The sequence below is a fragment of the Glycine soja genome, chromosome 16 (assembly GCF_004193775.1).
Source record: "Glycine soja cultivar W05 chromosome 16, ASM419377v2, whole genome shotgun sequence".
Classification (NCBI taxonomy): Eukaryota; Viridiplantae; Streptophyta; class Magnoliopsida; order Fabales; family Fabaceae; genus Glycine; species Glycine soja.
In genome coordinates this window covers 32,265,163-32,288,447 of record NC_041017.1, presented here as the reverse complement: position 1 = coordinate 32,288,447, position 23,285 = coordinate 32,265,163, and the positions used below count along the sequence as shown (strand labels likewise).

Below are 23,285 nucleotides of genomic sequence, written 5' to 3'. Positions count from 1 at the left end.
CGATTTCATTTCCTAAAAATTATTTTATTTATTAATGGGTACATAATATATATTATTTATATTATAGGTTAAATTAATTTTTTTCCTCTATTTTTTATTTGATTTCATCTTCTTATTTTTAAGATTAGTTTGATTTAGTCATTTTTTTTTGTTGAATTTGATCATTTGATTTTTAAAACCGTGGTTGTGTAATGCAAATATTGTCCTGCCATCTAAATATATATTTTTTAGAGATTTAAAATCACCACTAAATGATTTTAAGCCATCATAAAATGTGATCTCTTGAAAACCATGATTCAATTTAGATCGCATGTACAAATTGAATTTTTAAAAAAAATTAGATGACTAAATTAAATTCAAAAACAATAAGAGAACAAAATTAAATCTAAAAATATATTATATATATTTGACCAACAAACTATTTAGTCATTATTATATTGTTATTGAAAATCTGAAATAAATCACTTTAGTTAAAAAATTAGATGTTGAATTTTTTAGATTTTTAAGCTTTAAATTATTTTTATAATTAAAATTAAAATGTAGAGTATTTCTTAAATTTTATTTTGGTTAAAAAGTCTACGGTTCTACATTTGCAGTCAATTAAGGACATTTTCATCATTTTACACAAAAATTTTAATTAATTCCAAAAAATCTTAAATAATATTTTATTATTCTGATTACTATTTGAATCTTAGAGTTGTATTTTTCTCACACTTTTAATTACTTCTATTAATTTGCCCTAATAACTACTTTTAAGTGTATTTTGAATATTTTTACAATTGTTTCACTTTGTACCAAATAAATTATTAAAAATTATAAGTGAATATACTCAATATTCTTAATTGTGTCTCTCCTAATTTAAGTTTTCCATTACATTGTTGATTAGAAATAATGACAAAACAATTAATAAAAATAAGATGAGGGTGAAAGTGTTACAATTAAGGGGATAAAAGACTCAAAATATTTGCAAACTTCTCAAATTTGACTAATGAATAATTCGTTTATATATATATATATATATATATATATATATATATATATATATATATATATAAAACATAGAAAATTAAAATTACATAAATCTCAGCATATCATATCTCATGTTTAATACTTATTTTTATTTCTAGGTTATTATCTAGTATTAAATTTTTTTATTAAATACTAAATTGGTTAAGTTAAATAATTTAATAATTTCCTTTTGAAATTAAGAAAATTAAGTTATAAGTGAATTGAATAAGCTAAGACAAGCCGAACTTAAGCTTTAGTTTTTCTAAATAAGACAAGTCAAGCCTAAACTTTAGTGTTTTTTTTAAACAAAGCAAACGGAAGATATTAATTAAACTCATTTAGTGTTACTTATATTTAGCCCCATACATCAATATTAAAAAGATTGACAAAACACTAATATTTTTAATAGGAAACAAAAAAAAATATTTAAATAAAAGTTTCAAAAAGTATAAATAACCAAAAAAATTTTAAAACTTAATGTATTAAAATAAAACTTTCAAAAACACATAAAGAATTAAAATAAAACTTTTAAAATTAAACCTATCAAAATAAAAAAATAACTCAAAAATAATGAACCAAAAATGATAATTAGCCCTATAAATTAACATCTAAAACTTTTAACCAAACAATTACCTAGAGCTATAGACTACAATCAAGAACAAAAAAAGGCGAACTAAAAGATTTCTTAATTAGTTATCTACAAATATGGTACAAATATTGGATTAATTTCAGCAATATATGCAATAAAATAATTACCCAAATATGTTTTCTATTCCTGTAAATATGACACTTTTTTTAGTCCTATCTTTTGATTTTGATCCATACAATATTCTTCTTCACTTATTTTAGTCCCTACCGTGACAATAGATGATAAAAACAGAAACTGCTATATTTTCTAGGCACATAAAAGCATGAACTAAAACAATTAAATTATAATACTATTTTTACTGCAGAAAAAAAAAGTCTTATCTAATACAAAAACGAGAGCCATTTACTTCCTACACGGTACAATATGGACCACAATCCACTTCACAAACCTGATTCTCTGTTACTTGGAGATGAATTTTTCCCCCTAAACCCCTCAACATTGAGTTTAGAATTCGTGGATTTGGTGGCACTGACCATTTTATTTGATTGCCTCTTCTTTGAAGAAGAATTTCCTGATTTTCAAACGTTAACCCCTTTCTTCATAGATTTGACTTGCTTAATGCTTCCTCTATTTTTCTGGCCAAGTCCTTTTTAGCTACTAAACTTGTTACCTTCCCTGTAAGAGATAAGAGCATTTTAGTTCCTCCTAATAAAACTACAAATTTGTAACAGTCACAATGGCAATGTCCAATCTAGAACTGTAAGCTAAGATATGGAAACCCAGACATAAGGCAGCATGGATTTGGTATGACAATATTGGAAGAAATCTTGTATAACCCAAAATGACACATCTCATTCTTTTTTTCTTTTGCTTAGCTACATGATGAGATGTTTCATACTGCAGTTAGAAATGCTGCATGCAGATGCTTATGTCAAACACTGACACAGTAATCCATTTTGTTATCTTCTAATTTATAAGCAACATCAAGGTGACCATAATTTGAATAAAAGTTTGGATTCAAATTTAAAGTGTATATACAACATTGATTGCAGCAGCCATTTTTTTATGCAACCAAACTACATCACCAACACCCCTAAAAACAAGAACACATTTTTTTTAATTGAGAAAGAGAAAAGGATCAAATTGAAAAAAAAAAAACGTAATATTATTTTGATTAGGAAATATAAGATTGATCTAGTGATGGAGGGATAAGAAAAGGAGAGATAGATCACGAATTCAAATTTTTCGCTAACTATACTAAAACTAATATTTGTTAATAAAAAATAAATATTATTTTGAACAATATTAAAAAAAGATAGATATAATTTTTTTCTCCAAAAGGTGACTTTTTTGAAAAATATATTAAGTTATCACGTGTATTTTAATTTAATAAAAATATAATGAATATAAGAATAAATTATTGGACAATATTTACAATAGTTAACACTCTCCTTTGAAACATTGGTTGATATTTTATTTTATTGTATTTTTATTTCTATGCTAATATTACATTTATTTTATATCTTAATTGTTGTATACCCTATAATTTTCATAATATATGACATCCGATGTCTCTGTCACATTTTATTTTAATCCTTTGAATTTGCCTCTTCTTGGTGGCATAACTAGGGAAATTTTAACGAAATTTATCAATATTATACTTGGTCCAACTATCAGGTTGGTTATCAATTAATGTCGATCTATTAATCTCAACGCTACAGAATTTTAACCAAATGGAAGCACAAACAAGTGATGCAATGAGTGAACGACAATGTTTGGAGACAAAATTAACCAACATGCTTCAAAATGTGGAACCTCCAGAAATGTATTGAGTCGATATGCAATGCATTTAATTTATAGAGTACCACCAGACATTCGTGAAACTAATCTGAAAGCCTACACACCTCGAATTGTTTCAATTGGCCCTATTCACAAAGCACGTTACGCTGGAAATGAAGACAGCATTTTTGAGTCTATGGAAGAGCTTAAAGTGAACTATCTCAAGGCATTTCTATATCGAACCCAAATACCTATGGGAACCTTTGTTGTCACACTTCATGCGTTGGAAGACAAAATTCGAAGTTGTATTAAATATAACAGCGATGATTTCTTAAAGATGATTCTCATTGTTGCTTGCTTCATAATTGAGCTTTTTTTTAGACTCTATAGATACAACTATTGGCAGGGAAAGGACCTTGTGTTGCTAAACCCATGGATGCAAATGCAAATTTGGAGAGACTTGATAGAAAATCAACTTCCTTTCTTCAGATTTCTTAAATTCAAGGTCAGTCCAAATGAAAATGAATGCTTACTTGACTTGACCTATTCTAGTGAGGGTGTGTTGACAATGCCAATCTTGAATGTAGCTGACGATTCAGAAATGTTGTTCAGGAATATATTGGCATTTGAGCATTGTCACCTTTCAGATGATACAGATATCATCACTCAATACCTAAAGATTCTAGATTTTCTTATCAACACTGAAAGATGTGAATGTACTAGTTGATAACAAAATTATTGTCAATTGGATGGGTGATGCTAACAAAGTGGCTACAATGGTTAACAATCTGGACTCAAATCTTATAATGCCAGACTTCAATTCAAACTACTACTCTCTCTGCAATAGCTTAAATGAATTCTATGAAAATCCTCGCAACAAGTACAAGGCTATCTTCATACATGAGGACTTCAACACTCCTTGGAAAACAGCATCTACAGTTGCTGCAATTGTGCTTCATTTGCTCACGTTGATTCAGACTATATGTTCAATCATCTCTCTGTTTAAAGGTAAGAAATCATGATATATATACACACAAACACACACACACACACTTAACTTATTGTTAGGGAACGAGCTTCATAACTGATCAAATTAGTTTTGTTATATGTGCAGGTAGTTAAATAAGGAACAGAGAAGTCAATTGGTGGAAGAAGACATTGACTGTATTTGAGTGTCTCAATTTTCGATTCTGTCTACTCTGTTCTAATATTAACTATTTTGTTAATAATTTTTTGTCACTAAGAAATCTTTTTACAAGCTCTTAGATAATTGTTGATATTTTTAAAATTGTGAATACTATTTCACTTTAATAGAATAATTCAAATACTTTATCATTATTTTCATCATGTCACATATTGGCAGAAGAACATACTAATGAATGGGAAAAGCTGTGGCAATTAATAAGCTCTGCATAACAACTTCGAATTCTCTTTTCCTTCTCGATAAGTCTTTGAAATAAGTCCTTCATACTTAACTGCTTGTTTCGATTTAGAAATCTGTGAAGATATTCCAGTTTGAGTTCTTCCATTCGCTTCAAAGTGTTGTTCTCTTAGAATGTTGTTGAATACATGGAGGACTTCATTGGCCCTATAAGAGATGTCGAGTCTCTCTCATTTCTTAGCATTACTTTTCACTGTTTTCCAAAATACAACTATATTGGCATAAGAGAAAAAACAATTGATAGTCCAAAACACTTCACTGATCTTCTAAGAACTTTTGATTAGCAATTTTTATAGAACTGACAATGATATATACCAACTTCTATGAGCATTTTTCAAAAAAATTACCATTATTCTTTTATCTAATTATCTTCTCATGGACAAGAATTCGTTTTTGTTGGAAATGTTTTGATTCAAAGAACAAGCCACTCATGCGAGTTATTGGAGATACTATGCTTCTTCATATTAGATGTTCTATTGGCTCTGTAATTTTAGGTTCATACATATACTTCCGTTAACAACGTTTTTAATTTGTTAACAATATGCATCTAGAACTTTGCAAAACGAATAGAAAAGACAAATCTATATATATCTATATATAATTATATAGTCATGATTATTAATTTGTCTCATACATTCCCTTTATTTATAATTTATATAATGTTGGTATCACCCATGTTATCATATTGGAAAGTTCTTTTGTGAGCAAGTTGTGATTTCCCTCCCTCCCGGGCCCTTTTATTTTTGTCGTACTAGAGAGGCAGTTGTTTATTTGGGATCTAGCTAGCTAATTATAGATGGGATTTGACAATTTTAGATTATTAATTTGGCAGTGTTAGTTGTAATAATATCAAAGTTAATTAAAAAATACTATTCAGATTATTTATCTTGCAGGTAGAATTTCATTTTGATTATTCATTCAGCTTAATGTTTTTAGGCTAGTACTTCCGTAACTCATTTTTTCTCCTTCTTTAACAATGTGTAGTAAATGTATAGAGTTAAAATATATATATATAAATCTTTGTAAATATGTCTTAAAAAATTGCGCAAGGGCAACTTGTTAATCTATACTACGGAGAGATATTAACCAAAAAAATAAAATTATACAAAGCATTTTGTTTAACGGATTTGATTATCACTATTAGAAAATATGCTTTCTACATCGGTTATTTATGACTTTCAATATCGGTTTTTGAATCGATATTAAAAGTACCAACATTGATAGTATTATCGTTAACATCGGTTTTTTAAAAACTAATGTTAACGTAAAATTACCAACATTGGTTATATAAATAAACGATGTTGCTAATATGAATTACACTCAAAAAATGTATATTAATGTTGAAAGTTAACATCGGTTTTTAAAAACACCGATCTTAACGAATGTTGTAATGTTGACAGTAAAAAATCGATGTTAACTAACGTTAACATTGGTTTTCTGTAAAAAAAAATTGATGTTAACGAATGTCTTACTATTGACAGTTAACATCGGTTTTTTGAAAAAATCGATGTTAACAAATGTGCTACTATTGATAGTTAACATCGTTTTTTTCAAAAAACCGATGTTAACGAATGTGTTATTATTGACAGTTAACATCGGTTGTTTGAAAAAACTGATGTTAACGAATGTGTTATTATTGACAGTTAACATCGGTTTTCTGTAAAAAATCGATGTTAAGGAATGTGTTACTATTGACAGTTAACATAAAACCGATGTTGTTGTCAAGAATTTTTTTTAAATAATGTCTTTGTTTTTACAAAAAAAACCAAAATTTAACTTGTAAATTAAAATCAGACCATATAGCACACAACATATATCATTTGCATTCTGCTTTCAAATAGGTTTTAACAAAAAACTAGCTATCAACAAAGGTTATTCAATGTTAAGATGAAACAACAATTGTAAAAAATATAATGCAAAGTATGTAAACTAATTGAGTAACCTAAAGTTACATAGTTGCCTAACATCCTATGTTTGATTTCTAACTTTTAGATAATACTGTGTCCACTGGATGCGAAACGCCTTGAATCTCTTTGCTTACAATGGTCTAACTTCATTAAAATACTGCATGATCAAATAAAAAAATAAATTAATAATGTAATAACAATTATAAGAAAATCAACTTTGTTTGAAATAAACAATTACCATCTCCCAATTATTCCTGAAAGATCATAAGATTATCGTAGACATCCAGTGCATCACGTAGTAGCCACATTCAATGATTCCTTTTTGTCTATTACACTAAATACATAATGAAATTTGGATATTAATTAAACGTTAACTACAATTAGTGTACACACATAAAATATATATAAGTAAAACTTTTATTTAAATCACATACTTTCAAAGTACTAGTGTAGAACATGAGGAACATTAAAATATTGATGTTGTTATGTATTGTAAATAATACTGACTTGTTAATTATTCCCTTAAGGTAGTTGTCTAGCCTATTATGTAAAGAACAAAACCAAACAACTAGGTTTTCTTTAGGCAGAATGACGACCATTTGCTAGTGTTTGTTGCAGTAGAGACAAATATGAGTTATTGTAGTAGTATAAATTATTAAAGTAATTGAAAAGTATAAAATAAAAAAATCATGAATTTATTTTAAAAAAATAATAAGAAAAATAAATAAATATATCAATATATATATATATATATATATGTGTGTGAAAAACTAAAAATTAAAAAATAATGTTTAAATGAGTAACGTTTCAAAAATTGTCAGAAATTATTAAAAAAAAATTACTTACGTAAGAGTGAAATAACCTTTCAACTCCTAAAAAAAAATAAAAAATAACTAAAATATTTTACCTAAATAATCTAATCCACATGTCATTCGTAGGTTTGCTAAAAGCAGATCTCCATTTCTCTAACAAATGGAGAGGATCTGGACTTTCTTTTTAGTTTTTGGCTTCTTATTATGTTTCTCAATTTTCAGTGTTTAAACTTAAATTGGTATCCACAAATTTGTGCCCCCAATAAATATTTGGAAAAAGAAGCACGGGGATATTGGAGCCACACAAATAAGTGTTCGTGTGCAGCCATATTCCCTGGACGTAGCTCCTATGCTAATTCCTAATCAAGTTTTGTTATAATAAGCGCTCAAAACTTCCATATTAAAATAAATTAGAGGATTAAAATAGAAATTAATTTTTTTTAATATTATAAACCGTTGATTATAGTTCAAAAGATTAAGTATAATAAGCGTTCAAAATATTATAAAATTTTATTACATTAAAAATATTAAATAATTATTGAATAAGTGGCCAATGCTAGAAAGACTAAAAAGACTATGTTGAGATGTAACAATCACTAAAAAAAACTATCGCTGTACCTGTTAAACTTTGTAAGGATTGCTCAATCTCCCCTTAGTCACTGCAATAAATCTCCGAGTGGCCAATGCTCATATTAATTTACAAGAAAGAATCTTGCTATACAAAGAACACCCACCACTACCACTACACAGAGTTTAACAAAGCTCAAGAAAAATAAAAACTTAATATATAATAACTACAATTATTAGACTGAGTAGGATAATTTTGGGGATAAAGATCTTCCTTTGAAACATTTTTGGGGATACAGTAAGTTGGTTAGGAGGGGACCCTTTGTACGGTTTTAGAACTCACTTCCCTTGCTCCGAAATTAGGTGATTGGCAGAGTGGGTTTTATTCCTTTGTTAGTTATTACAAGGACCGCATAAATCTATTAAAAATTGATTTTAATTTCTGTAAAAAAAATATTCAATTAGGAATAATGACATGACTTTTAAAATAGTTTAAAATAATTAAGATCAATATAGATACCAAATTGCAATTGGAGAATAATGTAAAAAAAATTACATCACATGTATACTATTTACTCTTAAAGATCTAATCACTTCACCCCTCACTATCTTTTTTTACAACATCTTACCAATAGAAAAAACTACCGCTAGTGACTCTTTTATTTTGGATCACTAGTATAAACAATTTTTTTATTTGATACTCTATATAGAGAGAGACATACACATCTTATCCAGCTAGATATATAGAAGCTCTGCCAGCGAAGCAAAGGAGACATAGAACTAAACGAATAAAATCTAATTTGATGTTTTGAAAGACAAGCAATGTGGTTAAGCAAGTTATTGTTGAAGTGTAGAGAGATAGAAAGATTAAAGAAAAAAAGGAAGGGAGAAAAAGTATTTGAAGAAAGGGGTATGGCAAATGTTATGATGAGATGCTTACTTTTGTACATGAGTTCCTATCCTTTATTCACAGTCAATATTAACCAATCAGATATTCCATCTCACATGTTCAATGAACAAAAGAGAGACATATTCATGTGTGGTTGTGTCTTAAATTTTTTTTTCTTTACGGAATACTAAAATGGTTTGTGGAGTTTGCTTGATTGAATTTAAAACTACTAATAAAATGACATTTGGATTCATGTGTCTGAAAAGTATGCAAGTTTATTTTAGAATTTGGAATTTCATTTTGTATGTTGTTCAAATTCTCGCAATGTTGCGAATAATAATTTTTTTAATTCAAGTAATGTTATATATATATATAAACTTAGTTAGGATCCAACCTACAGGAATAGTCTCACATAATATCTCCACATTGAAAATATAGAAAAAAAATTGCATCCTCAACTATTTATATGGAAAAACAGAGAAATATTGTTTACCAAACATCTGTGGTCCTGACTCCTTGCATTATGATTTATAAATATCTGCTATATGTGATTTCCATAAGCACAATTGGCTATTCAAAAACACAAGTGTTGTGGCACACAAAGACTACATGAAAAGAAAGTATAACTAACCAGGATCACATTGGTTGTAGAAATCTTCAACATCTGCAACAGCATTACCAAGAAGAAAAAGCGCATGAGTATGGAAAAGCTTCCAAAACCTTCTAGCATATAAATTGTAAAAGATAAACAAATACATAAGGCTGAATGTCACATTCAAGCGTTGAAAATGAATATAGATATTAAGGGCCTGTTTGATTTTCTTCTCAATTTTTCTTATAAAAACTGATTTTTAAAACAATTTCACAGTACTCAACAATCTATTTCTCATTTGTAATAAGTTTCGAAAGTTGTTTCCAAAACCAGTGTTTTAAAAACCAAAAACAGTTGGAAGTTGTTTTCTAATCCTCTTTTATTTTCTTCAAATGCTCGGGGGAAAACGTTTAGAAAACAGAAATGTGCTCAAGGAGGGACAAAAACTTTCAAATGTGCTCAGGAGACAAAAACAAATTTTATAAAACACAAAACTGTTTTTGAAAACAGTAAACAAACAAAGCCTAATAATCAGGAAATAAAAGAAACGGACAAAAATATCACAAAACCCCCCACATTATGTGCTAAGCAAACTGAGTTAAGCACACTGAAAGGAAGAAACACATGAAATTGCTTACAAAGCACAAATCATAACATAATAAACTAAACTTCTCCCCAACATTTAAAGTTCAAAAAAACGTAAGAAGCTCTCAACATTTTAAAACCAAAACTTACTTGCATGACCTAAATCCTAAGTTTAGAAAAGAGCGATCGAAATAGAGAGAAAAGGAACATAGCAAAGAGTTTCGTTTCAACTAAAACCCTAAGGAAGAGCCAGATCGCAAAAACCGTTGAAAATAATGTTTTCGGGAAAGCTATTACCAAGAATGTTGGTCTCATCAAAGATATTTGTACATAATTTTAATTCCTGGGAATTTTTAAATTTAAAAATAAAAATAAATAAATGAGGTTGAATAAGAAAAAAAGAAAAATTATTTTAAACATATAAGATTTTCGTTCCTTTACATAAGAATAGGAAGATAAAGAAACATGTAAAAAATGAATTCTTTTGAAAATGATTTATGTCTTTAACTTCTAATAAACATAAGAATATATATTTTCATCTCCACATAATTTATTTCATTGTTAAAATATTATGTCAACATATGTTTTGTTAATAAAATAGACAACACGCTAGTAGACTAAAACTGCTGAATTTTAAAAATTTGGGAACCAAATGTGTAATACTAAATTTTAAGGGATCTAAATTATACAATCATGTTAATAGAATTTTTTCTTTCAAAAGTGAATATGTAAAAAAACTTAAAAAATATAATTGAGTAATTAATTATTTGTATTTTATTTAATAAAAATGTACTAAATATATGAATAAATAGCTAAAACGTTAAAACTATTGGACAATATTTACGATAGTTAATATTCTCGTTTGGAACATTGATCAATATTTTTATTCTATTTTGTTTCTATGCCATGTTAAATTTATTTTGTATCACTTATCCAAATTGCGCTGTACCCTATAATTTTTAAATTTTATTACATCTCAGTCATATTATATTTTATTAGGAATGAAAGAAATGAAAGATAGATGAAAAACAATTTTAGGATTCATTCATCAAAGTATTATAATGTATTTATACAAAGATAAAAAATAACTAACTTCAATAACCAACACTAATTTATTCAAATAATTTTTATTAACTAACTATCATAATCAAATACCTACTCAAATAATTTCTAATAACTAACTAAGTTAATTTTATCTCTAATATATTTGGATGCATTTGACAGCTGCAATTAATTATAGCTATACTAAGAACCAATTGTTCGACTTTCGAATTCTGTCCATACGTGATGGTGTTGACTTTGAAATACATTAACAAAGAGCAAGTCTTCACAGCTTTCGAATTCTGTCCATACATGATGGTGTTGACTATGAATTATTCCGGCAAAATGAGATCAATCAGAAGCGGTTGCTGAGTTTTGGATCGTGGGGTTGTGCTTGTAAAGGTGAATTGTTGAAGATTAATCTTATATATTCCTCAACAATTTGAGCATCAGGTTCCTTCTCCTCCTTTTTGCTCTATTTAGTTAAATAGTTACTATATTTTTCATTTCCATCCATACAAGAATATATATAGTCAGGCATGCATCTTCTTGTAGCAGTAACGACAATTTTGAAGTGTCTCTCCTGATTTTATTTTATTTTGATAAAATATCTTTTCAATTCTTATATTTTAGGTAAATTTTGGTTATAATCTTATACTTTTATATTGATCATTTTAATCCTCAAACTTTAAAATACATGTGTATTAAGTTTCCCTTTAATTCAAATGGTGGATTCTATCCAATTTTGGTGATGTATCTTCAAATGAATTATCCCCAATTTTGGAATATGTTTTCTTGTTTGCTTCATTTTGTTCAAGGAACCAACATAATTTCTATCGTGTGCATGCTTTTGTTTGGTTTGTTTTTATCCAATTGTTACTTTTATTAAAACAAGGATCAGAACTACAAAGCTAGCTCTAGTGGTAGAAGAAAGACTTGAAACATCTTCAATTATTCTCGTTTGAACCGGAATCAATAAAAATAAATAAAATCATTTCTTCATTTGAATTTAATTAATCCAAAAGTTGAAAGTTACACTAATTAGATAAATAAAATATCTTATATTTACACTAATGTTTTTTTAAATTGACAGATAAGTTATTTTTATATATTTTTAATTTATTTTAATGTCAATTATTAATTTTATTTGTTGTCACCTAACTGTGATACTCTATTAATTAACCTTAAATTTTGTTTGGAGCCAAATTCCAATTGACCAACTACTTGTAATTTTATTTAATAAAAAGTAAGAAACATATAAATAAATAACTAAATGTTATATTATTGGATAATATTTACTGTAGTTAATATTCACGTTAATTTGAAGCTGGTGGCGGATCCAATTTTTTTTTTTCAGTGGAGTCAAAAAAATAAATTTATAAATTTTTTTTAGAAAAATATTACACATTTTTATAAAATATATAATGTCATGATAAAAAATTTAAAAACAAACTTTTAAAAATTACAATTATCATGATGGGGGCAAAAATCTCTACTAACCTTTTATATCAATTTAAAAAAAAAAAGAGTTTGATGAGGATAACACCATTTTCTGTGGGGAAAAAAATAAAAATTACTGAATATATTCAAATAAAAAGAACTAGAACAATTATATTACCACGTACTCCTTGAGATTCTTCAAATTACAAACAATGTCTTTTTTTTTTAATGATTACAATAGTCTTACTTATTTATAGAGGATGTCAGTATAATATATAAAGAATAATTAGTGTAATGTTTTTCAAATATTAAGGAAGTTAATATAATATATAAAAGATGTTAGCATAATATTTTTAAATATTAAATATTAAGGGGTTAGTGTAGAAATAAGAAAATGAGTGATGTCACATATCTTTGGAGAGAATTGTCCCGTACCTTTGTACGTTGATCCACCATTGTTTGAAACATTTGTCAACATTTTTTTTAGTTATTAATTCTTTTCTATACTAATATTACAATTATTCTTTATGCTTTATCTTAACTGCGGTATACCCTATAATTTTTAAAATCTATTAATTACATCCAACATTTCTGTCATATTCTGAGTCCTTTTTTATTAGTATATCCTTGCCTCTTGGTTCCATAAGTAGGGAAATTTAAACGAAATTTATTAATATTATACTTGATCTAACTTCATGTTGGTTATCAATGTCTATGAATCTCATAGCTGCAGAATTTTATCAAAATGGAAGGACAAACAAGTGATTCATTAAATGAACAACAATGTTTGGAGACAAAATTAACCAACATGCTTCAAAACGTGGAACCTCCAGAAATGTATGGATTCGATATGCAATGCATTTATAGAGTACCACCAGACATTCGTGAAACTAATCCCAAAGCCTACACACCACGAATTGTTTCAATTGGCCCTTTTCACAAAGCATGTTACGCTGGAAATGAAGACAGCATTTTTGAGTCAATGGAAGAGCTTAAAGTGAACTATCTCAAGGCATTTCTAAATCGAACCCAAATACCTATGGGAACCTTTGTTGTCACACTTCAAGCGTTGGAAGACAAAATTCGAAGTTGTTATGCAGTGCGTATTAAATATAACAGCGATGATTTCTTAAAGATGATTCTCATTGATGCTTGCTTCATAATTGAGTTGTTTTTGAGATTGCATAAATATGAAGATTGGCAGGGAAAGGACCCTGTGTTGCTAAAAGACTGGATGCAAATGCAAATTGGTGAGGACTTGAGACTACTAGAAAATCAGCTTCCTTTCTTCGTTCTTGAACAACTTTACAACCTTGCTGGTATGAATCCGGAATTTCCCTCCTTTCTTCAGATTTCTTTCAACTGTTTGAAGGTTGTGGAATATGGAGCAACATCGTGTCCAACAGAGTCCCCAAAGCACTTCACCGATCTTATGAGAACTTGTATAATATTGTCATCAAAATTTGTTCTTAGAGAAGAAGAAGAATGTAAAGGAATAAAACATGTATACAATGCAAGCCAACTACGGGAGGCAGGTCTTAAATTCAAGGTCAGTCCAAATGAAAATGAATGCTTACTTGACATGACCTATTCCGATGAGGGTGTGTTGACAATGCCAATCTTGAATATAGCTGACGATTCAGAAATGTTCTTCAGGAATATATTGGCATTTGAGCATTGTCACCTTTCAGATGATACATGCATCATCACTCAATACCTAAAGATTCTAGATTTTCTTATCGACACTGAAAAAGATGTGAAAGAACTAATTGATAAGAAAATTATTGTCAATTGGATGGGTGATCCTAATGCACTGGCTGCAATGGTTAACAGTCTGAGCTCAAATCTTGCGATGCCACGTTTCAATCCAGTGTATTTCTCTATCTGCAATAGCTTAAATGATTTCTATGAAAGTCCTTGCAACAAGTACAAGGCTATCTTCATACACGAGTACTTCAACACTCCTTGGAAAATAGCATCTACAGTTGCTGCAATTGTGCTTCTTTTGCTCACATTGATTCAGACTATATGTTCAATAATCTCACTGTTTTAATTAAGGTAAGAAATGATCATATATATCAATACTTAACTATTGTGAGGGAACGAGCCGAGTCACAACTGATAAATAATAAGTTTTGTTATGTGCAGGTAGTTTAGGAATTGGGCCGTTAACAGGGAAGTCAATTGGGGGAAGAAAGCATTTGATGATTGTATTTGAGTGTCTCACAAGGTGATAGGCAGCAAGACCCAAAGGACAGGCCCAAAAGGAAGATTAAACCACCTCAGCATTTGAAAGATTATGTTTAAGGGAGTTTGGGCACCAATTCTGCTGTTTTCGTAGTGCCCCACTATGCTATAATCATAATCATTAGTGAATAATTCTTATAGTTCTGGTAGTAGTGCTTTCATTTTAGCAATTCTGTTATAGTGCTGTATTAATGCATAGGTGATTCTGTTATTGGCTTTTGTCTGCTAGCAAGCACTAATAGCTATAAATATCTGAGATATATTAAAAGAAGATAAGAAATGATATAAGCAATTTCCCTTCGCTACCTTAAGGTTCTTACCCTATCTCTTGTTCTGCAATTCTTCCTCTATCCCTGTTCATAACATTGGTGCTTTCATTGTGTGCCCATGCCAGATTCCACACGTTTCTAAATCCACCTTAGATAGTCTCGAAGATGCCATCCAAAAACTCTCCTCCTCGCAACTTGTTGGTTAATTTTGAAAATCGAGATAATCCTGGATAAATCTGAAGTCGTGTATAAACACTTTCAGATTGAATCAAATTTCGGGGTTCAACCAAAATTGTTCAATCGGATAAAATCAGAAGATTATAATTCAAGAGTTTTGTTTTGGTCTTGTATGTTTTTCACATGTTATGCTTTCTGAACCAGGATGATTATTTATAATCAAAGAACAGGTGGTTTTTGGCGGTTGATGGAAGTTATTTATTTTTAAAAATTGTCGTTGATGGAAGTTTTAGTAACTTCCATGTAACTTCCAACCGTTGATGGAAGTTTTAGTAACTTCCATGTAACTTCCAACCTTTGCCTAAACCGAACATCTCGTTATTACATTAAAACAAACGTGCACTCTTATTTTAACATAATAAAGAGATCAATTACACTAAAATGTCCAACAAACCTCCCCCATTTTAGTGTAATTACCGATCAAATCACCAAAGTCATAACATACCACAAACTACTACATAGATGAAATATCGTGACGATTGAATTTCATCTTAGCAAATTACACGTTTCAAATATTCGAATATCAGGGTGTCACTAAGGATTGAACCCTTTCTATTCATAATGAATACATGAAGATAATCTGCACAATAGTTTATAACATTACTCTTGCTCGACACTAGTTTTACTAGCCTGTGTCCCTATCCTTCATAAGCATATCAAAGCCAAGTCCCAGCTTCTTGAAGCGGCTAAACTTCATGCTTATATAGGTAGTCCTTTTCTTTCTTGCACCTGTAAATGCAATTTTTCAAAAGAACCATTGAGAAGTTATACTTCAACCTCCTTAACTTACAGAACCGAACACATTCCTTTTGGGATACTTTCGATGATGTGTTCCAATCTCTACATGTTAAGCTTTCCACATTGAATTCAGCACCTAATGTCATATTAGATGGGAATTGGGTATCTTAACATAAGAGATTTCAGATGGACTTTAATCCTAATCCCACAGCCAACCTTTTCACGAGATCTCTACTTAACCCTTTGGTTAAATGATCGGCCAAATTATGCTGAGTTCTCACAAACTCCACTGATATCACACCATGCATGATTAACTCCCGAACCATGTTGTGTCTAACACCCAAGTGTCTAGACTTCCCATTATACACTTGACTATATGCCTTAGCCAAAGTTGCCTGACTATCACACCTGATAGACATGGGAGGTATAGGTTTGGGCCACAATGGAATCTCATAGATCAGATTTCTTAGCCACTCAGCTTCTTTACCAGCTGCTGCTAAAGCTACAAATTCAGATTCCATTGTTGAATTTGTAATGCAAGTCTGTTTCTTGGATGCCCAAGAGATAGCACCTCCTCCAAGGAGGAATACCCAACCACTTGTGGATGAATAATCCTCCATATTGGTTATCCAACTTGCATCAGAGTAACCTTCAATAACCGAAGGAAATCCAGTATATGTCAAACCATAATCAATGGTTCCCTTTAAGTATTTGAATACTCTATTCATAGCTTGCCAATGATGAGAACTAGGATTACTTGTAAACCTACTGAGTTTAGCAACAACATAAGCTATATCAGGCCTAGTACTAATCATTGCATACATGAGTGATCCTATCGCCCTTGAGTATTCAAGTTGAGACACTGCTACACCTTTATTAGGTAATAGCTTCAGGTTAGGATCAATGGGAGTACTTACCGGAGAACAATCTTTAAAATTAAATTTCTCCAATATCTTCTCAATATAATGTGATTGAGAGATGGAAATACCATTGTTTCCACGTTTGATCTTTATTCCTAAGATCACATCCGCCTCCCCCATATCTTTCATATCAAACTTAGAAGACAAAAATGCCTTAGTTTCATCAACTTGATCTTGGTCGGTACCAAAGATCAACATGTCGTCTACATACAGACAAATGATAACTCCTTTGCCATGAGTGTCAAACTTGTTGTATAGACATTTATCTGCTTGGTTTATAACAAAACCACTAGACAACACAACCTCATCAAATTTTTGATGCCATTGCTTAGGCGCTTGTTTCAAGCCATAAAGAGATTTCATCAGTTTACACACCTTATTTTCATTTCCTGGCATAACAAACCCTTCAGGTTGTTTCATGTATATCTCTTCATCCAATTCACCATTTAAGAATGTAGTTTTCACATCCATTTGGTGAATCATCAGATTGTGGATAGCAGCAAGTGCTAACAATAGTCTAATAGTGGATATCCTAGCAACAGGAGCATATGTATCGAAAAAATCAATACCCTCCTTTTGCCTAAAGCCTTGGATAACCAATCTAGCTTTGTACTTGTCAACAGTACCATCCACTTTCATCTTTCTCCTAAAGATCATCTTACATCCTAATGGCTTACATCCAGGAGGTAAGTCAACCAATTTCCAGGTATTATTTTGCATGATGGAATCCATCTCACTTTGGATTGCTTCTTTCCAGAATACAGCATCCCTTGAAGCCATTGCTTCACTAAAAGTCTTTGGGTCTTCCTCAACATTAAGGCAATATTGATATTGAAATTCAATATCATTCCTTGACCCTTCAACCAAATAGAGTTGAAAGTCATCACCAAATGACTTAGCCTTTCTTACTCTCGTACTCTTTCTAGTTTCAGTACTAGTTGAAGGTATATCCTCAATATTAACTGAGACTTTCGACATGAAATTCATGTCCTTTGGCCTAGGTATAGATGTAAACCTTTGTTCATCAAAGATAGCATCTCGTGACTCTATAACCGAGTTCACAGCAACAGAATCATTAGATTCTAGCACATAGAATCTATATGCTTTAGAATGTTCAGCATATCCAATAAATATGCAATCTATACCTCTTTCACCTATGGTTTTCCTTTTAGGTTCTGTAAGCCTGACTACAGCCCTACATCCCCAAATTTTGAGATAACTCAAATTTGGTGTCTTTTTGTGCCAAAGTTCATATGGGGTAACCTTATTCCTTTTGTTAGGAATTCGGTTCAACAAGTAACAGGCTGTCAACATAGCCTCACCCCAAAATCCTTCACTTAAACCCGAATAGGATAACATGGAATTCACCATTTCTTTCAAGGTTCTATTCTTCCTTTCGGCTACACCATTCTGTTGTGGTGTATAGGGAGCTGTAGTTTGATGTATTATTCCAGTATATTGAAAATAAATCGGATCATAATACTCACCTCCCCTATCCGTACAAAGAGTTTTGATTAGCCCATTTTGATGAAGTTCTACCTCTTTCTTATAAATTTTAAATTTATCAAGAGCTTCATCTTTTGTATTTAATAAATATACATAACAATACCTTGATGCATCATCAATAAAAGTAACAAGATATTTTTTATGACCTAATGATGGAGTAGCATGCAAATCACACAAATCACTATGAATAAGGTCTAAGACTTTAGTCTCACTTTTAACATCCTTAAAAGGTTTCCTAGTGATCTTGGTCAACATGCAAGTTTTGCATTTTTCAATGTTCATATCAAAAGGAGGAATCATACTTGTTTTTTACATATCTTTTAATCTTTTGTAATGAACATGTCCTAATCTAGCATGCCAAATTTCTGATTTTGTCATATTAGTTATAGAACTACACGAGGCCATACAAACAGATTCATGAACAAAAGGAACATCAATGTTTAATTTAAACATTCCATTACAACGATAACCAAATCCAACAAACAAACCATGTCTTAACAAGATGTACTTGTCACTTTCAAGTACTTGCTTGAAACCACAATTATTTAAAACCATACCAGACAATAAGTTCTTACGAATACCAGGTACAAATAAGACATTATCCAAATACAAACTTTTTCCGGAAGTAAAAACTAAATTCACACAACCTAATCCTAGGATTGGTTCAGTTGCAACATTGCCCATTTTCACAATAGAGCCATCATCAATTGGTCTAAATTCCTTGAACCAACGACGATCTTTGCACACATGGCTTGTTGCTCCCGAATCAAACCACCAAGCAACGTCATCATCCTGCACATAGAATGCATCAGATATTAGTGATACATAATTTGAATTCGTATTCGAATTAAAATTATTCACTACAATCTGACCTTGTTGCTTTTCAGGATCATTAGACCCACTTGGACCAGCCTTGTTCTTTCCTTTGAACACTCGGCAATCCCTCTTTAAATGACCAGGTTTCCCACACTTCCAACATGACAATTTTGTCTGTTTGTTTGGACCTTTGTTCTTATTTCCTTGAAATTTTCGTTTGTTACCTTTAGCATTGTAATTTTGCTTAACTGTTCCACTTTCCTCTACCATATTAACGGAAGAGGAACCTGCTACGGTTTTATCATTGACTTTGTCAATTTCCTGAGCCCTCAGCGACTCCTCAATCATGAAATGACTACCGAGTTGAACCAGAGTCAACTCTTCCTTCTTATGTTTCAAGGTATGCTTGAAGTCTTTCCAAGAAGAAGGCAGTTTATCAATTATAGATGAAACTGCAATGGATTCATCCATTTTCAAATCATGTTGAGTAAACTGACCCAAAATCCGCAGTAGTTCATTATATTGCTCCATAATAGGCCTCGAATCAATCATTTTGTAATTAAAGAAATTACTAACTAAGAATTTGTTACTTGAGGCATCTTCTGCCATATACTTGGATTCAAGAGAGTCCCATAATTCCTTAGTAGACTCAACATTTTGATAAATATCAAAGAGAGAGTCAGACATACCGTTCAGAATGTGTCCACGACAAATGTAATCGTCGTTCTCCCATTTCGAACGCTTCCTTGTTTGATCCAGAGTTTCGCCTTCCATATACACAGACATCGGTGTACTCAGCACATACACCACATTCAATGTTGTCAAGAGAAAGTGCATCTTCTTCTGCCATCTTCTGAAATCCTGCCCTTCAAACTTGTCCAACTTCGCAAACTTGCTTGTCATCTTCGAACTATCGTTCGTCATCTCGAAAGATTTGATTCAATCTTTTGTTGGTTAATTTTGAAAATCGAGATAATCCTGGATAAATCTGAAGTCGTGTATAAATACTTTCAGATTGAATCAAATTTCGGGGTTCAACCAAAATTGTTCAATCGGATAAAATCAGAAGATTATAATTCAAGAGTTTTGTTTTGGTCTTGTATGTTTTTCACATGTTATGCTTTCTGAACCAGGATGATTATTTATAATCAAAGAACAAGTGGTTTTTGGCGGTTGATGGAAGTTATTTATTTTTAAAAATTGCCGTTGATGGAAGTTTTAGTAACTTCCATGTAACTTCCAACCGTTGATGGAAGTTTTAGTAACTTCCATGTAACTTCCAACCTTTGCCTAAACCGAACATCTCGTTATTACATTAAAACAAGCGTGCACTCTTATTTTAACATAATAAAGAGATCAATTATACTAAAATGTCCAACACAACTAAACCTTACCGCCAACCAAATCACCATGTCCGCTAAGCTCGACCACCTCATACAGAAAATGTCCTCCCTCAAAACCAACCAACCCTCACCTTCTTCCTCATCGACCAACCCCACTTTTTTGCTCCCATCATCAACCCTGTATCGTATAAAGCTCGAAGTGCCTCGGTTTGATGGTTCAGATCCACTTGGATGGATCTTCAAGATCACCCCATTCTTCGACTACCACTTGACCCCTGATAGTGAACGCTTCACAATTGCCTCGTTTTACATAGATGGTCCAGCAATTGCTTGGTTTTAGTGAATGTCTCGCAATGGACAAATCGCATCCTGGTCCAGCTTCTTAAAGGCACTTGAAGCTTTATTTGCTTCGTCTCTCATTACGATGATCCCACTGGCTACTTGTTCAAGCTTACCCATAGAGATACATTAAATGACTATCTCACGGAGTTTGAGGCTTTGGCCAATCGAATCATTGGTCTCCTTCCTCCCTTTCTGCTCAACTGCTTCATCTCGAGCTTGTCATCAGACATTCGTATTGCTTCATTGGTCCAAGCTCTCAACCTCTCACGTTGCTTCACACGACAACGTTAGCACTCCTTCAGGAGGAGAAACTCCTTGATTTTTTCATAAGTCAAGCCTAAAATTTTTCAAATTACCGTTACACAACAATATCCTCACATATACGGAACCCAAACTACCAGAAACCCAAAATTTAGTGTTACTTTAGTGCTACATGAAAATTTGTGGGCATAACAAGAAACAGAGCAGCAGTGGCTCAAATGGCATCGTAGACTCAAAAGCTGCCATATACAATTTTAATGTATATAAAATCCATTTCCTTTCAGTGAGACCTCCAATGTTTTGCCCATTTCCTCTATTTTCTTTGTTCATTAATCTTTAGATACGCCATTTCCTATTATTTATTACAAAGATCTTCCTTTGTGGACTATAACACGACTTTTTGTGAACTAGTATTCACTCCTATGAGATGCAATGTCAGCATCTAAATGTGTTTAATTCTTAGTGGCTTCAATTTAGTAGCCAGCAACAAATTAGTATGATTAATCAACCAGAGTATCAGGCAAGTCAAAATTACACGAAGGTAGTTTACAGTAGAAATATGATTTTCATCAAGAAAGTGATTCACGGAACGACTTGAATCCAATGTATTGCAGAAAACCATCATCCTATTTCCTTTTGCTAGGCTTGGCTTTAGTACCTACCATCATGTGATCACAAAACACAATGAAAACCCAGTGAATCAACAAAACATTCAACCCAATTAGTACTGATAGTGGCAAGCACATGTAGACTAAGCTGTCAAAGTGATCCAACTTGTGGCTCACTTGGATTGACCCATCAAGAGTTAGTCACAACGTGAGCCAACACAACTTGGTGAGCCAAAAAAATAACTAACCCGATTCGACCTATCATATATAGGTTGATGGATTATTTTAATTGACTCACCTAAAATTTAAACTACTAGAAAAACGAGGTAAAAAAATTCAAAAAACTGAACAGGTAATACAAAGTTACAAAAATTTAGTAGGTGTAGAGAGTTCCTTATTAATCATCGTACTTTCCATCAGAATTTAATAGGTTTTTTTTAGTGTTTATGATATTTAAGACAAAAAAATGGTGAAACTAAATTAACTTCCATGTAAAGTAGCAATTTCTTTTTTCTTTTTAATGTTCTAAGGTTTGCTGAAGTAAAGGCCTTAAGATTAGACTATACAATGAAAATTAGATTGAGTCGTGAGAAAGTGAGGCAACAGAGTCTAGATGCTATGCTTTATAAGGAATGCTAGCAACATTATTTGGTTAAAATTTATTGAAAATCACGAAAGGTAGAAAAAGAGTTGTCGCTGGCATTCCTCTATGACTTATTTGTTTAAATCTCAATTGTACAACTCACATATGAGGATTTCTAACCATCAAGGACCTTTCATACAATAGTATCAACAATGATCTACCAAGTTCATTTGGTTCTTTAACAAACCTTGGTAGATTGTAAGACCTCACCTGTTCTAATTAAAACTTGATTTGTCTTTCATCTTAGACAGGACTTTTCTTATAAAGGGTCATAATGGTTTGATCTGTAGCGTGCATGGTGTTTATTTGCAGGTTCCAGCAAAATAACAGATTCTCAAGATCTATAGCGCGGTGTTTCACTTGGTTCTCTTGTTGCTATTGCTATTGATGTTGCTAAAACAACTTTTGAAATTTATCCGGAAAGAGTTATACATTCGGGAAACTAATTTATGGAGAGGGGTATTTTTAAAAAGAGTTATGATATATGAACATTCATATTTTTTTATACATAATGTTTCATTTTTCTCTATCTCTTTTTATTTTAAATCATATTATCTATAAAACTTATATTTTTCTCACTGGTGTTCCACATTCCACATACTGGATGTCTATTTATAATTTTTCTTTTATAAAAATAAAAAAGAAAAGAGGTACGTTTAACAAATTATGGGAATCTATTTAATAATTGCCTTTTTATTTTACACT

General features: G+C 31.0%; 2 protein-coding genes across 3 annotated transcripts; both read left to right on the top strand.

Moving 5' to 3' along the window:
- The first annotated feature begins 3,368 nt into the window (after positions 1-3,368).
- On the top strand, positions 3,369-4,103 carry LOC114389972 (UPF0481 protein At3g47200-like). Its single transcript, XM_028350664.1, has one exon. The coding sequence runs from the start codon at positions 3,369-3,371 to the stop codon at positions 4,101-4,103; it is 735 nt and encodes a 244-aa protein (XP_028206465.1).
- A 7,317-nt stretch (positions 4,104-11,420) lies between these two features.
- Positions 11,421-15,202, top strand: LOC114390193 (putative UPF0481 protein At3g02645). Of its 2 annotated transcripts, none has more exons than XM_028350890.1 (3): positions 11,421-11,663; positions 13,384-14,708; positions 14,799-15,202. In XM_028350890.1, the coding sequence occupies exon 2, from the start codon at positions 13,396-13,398 to the stop codon at positions 14,701-14,703; it is 1,308 nt and encodes a 435-aa protein (XP_028206691.1). In that variant the 5' UTR covers positions 11,421-11,663; positions 13,384-13,395; the 3' UTR covers positions 14,704-14,708; positions 14,799-15,202. The 2 variants fall into 2 exon arrangements, with proteins under 2 accessions (XP_028206691.1, XP_028206690.1); XM_028350889.1 differs by having other exon boundaries at positions 13,378-14,708.
- Positions 15,203-23,285: the final 8,083 nt, after the last annotated feature.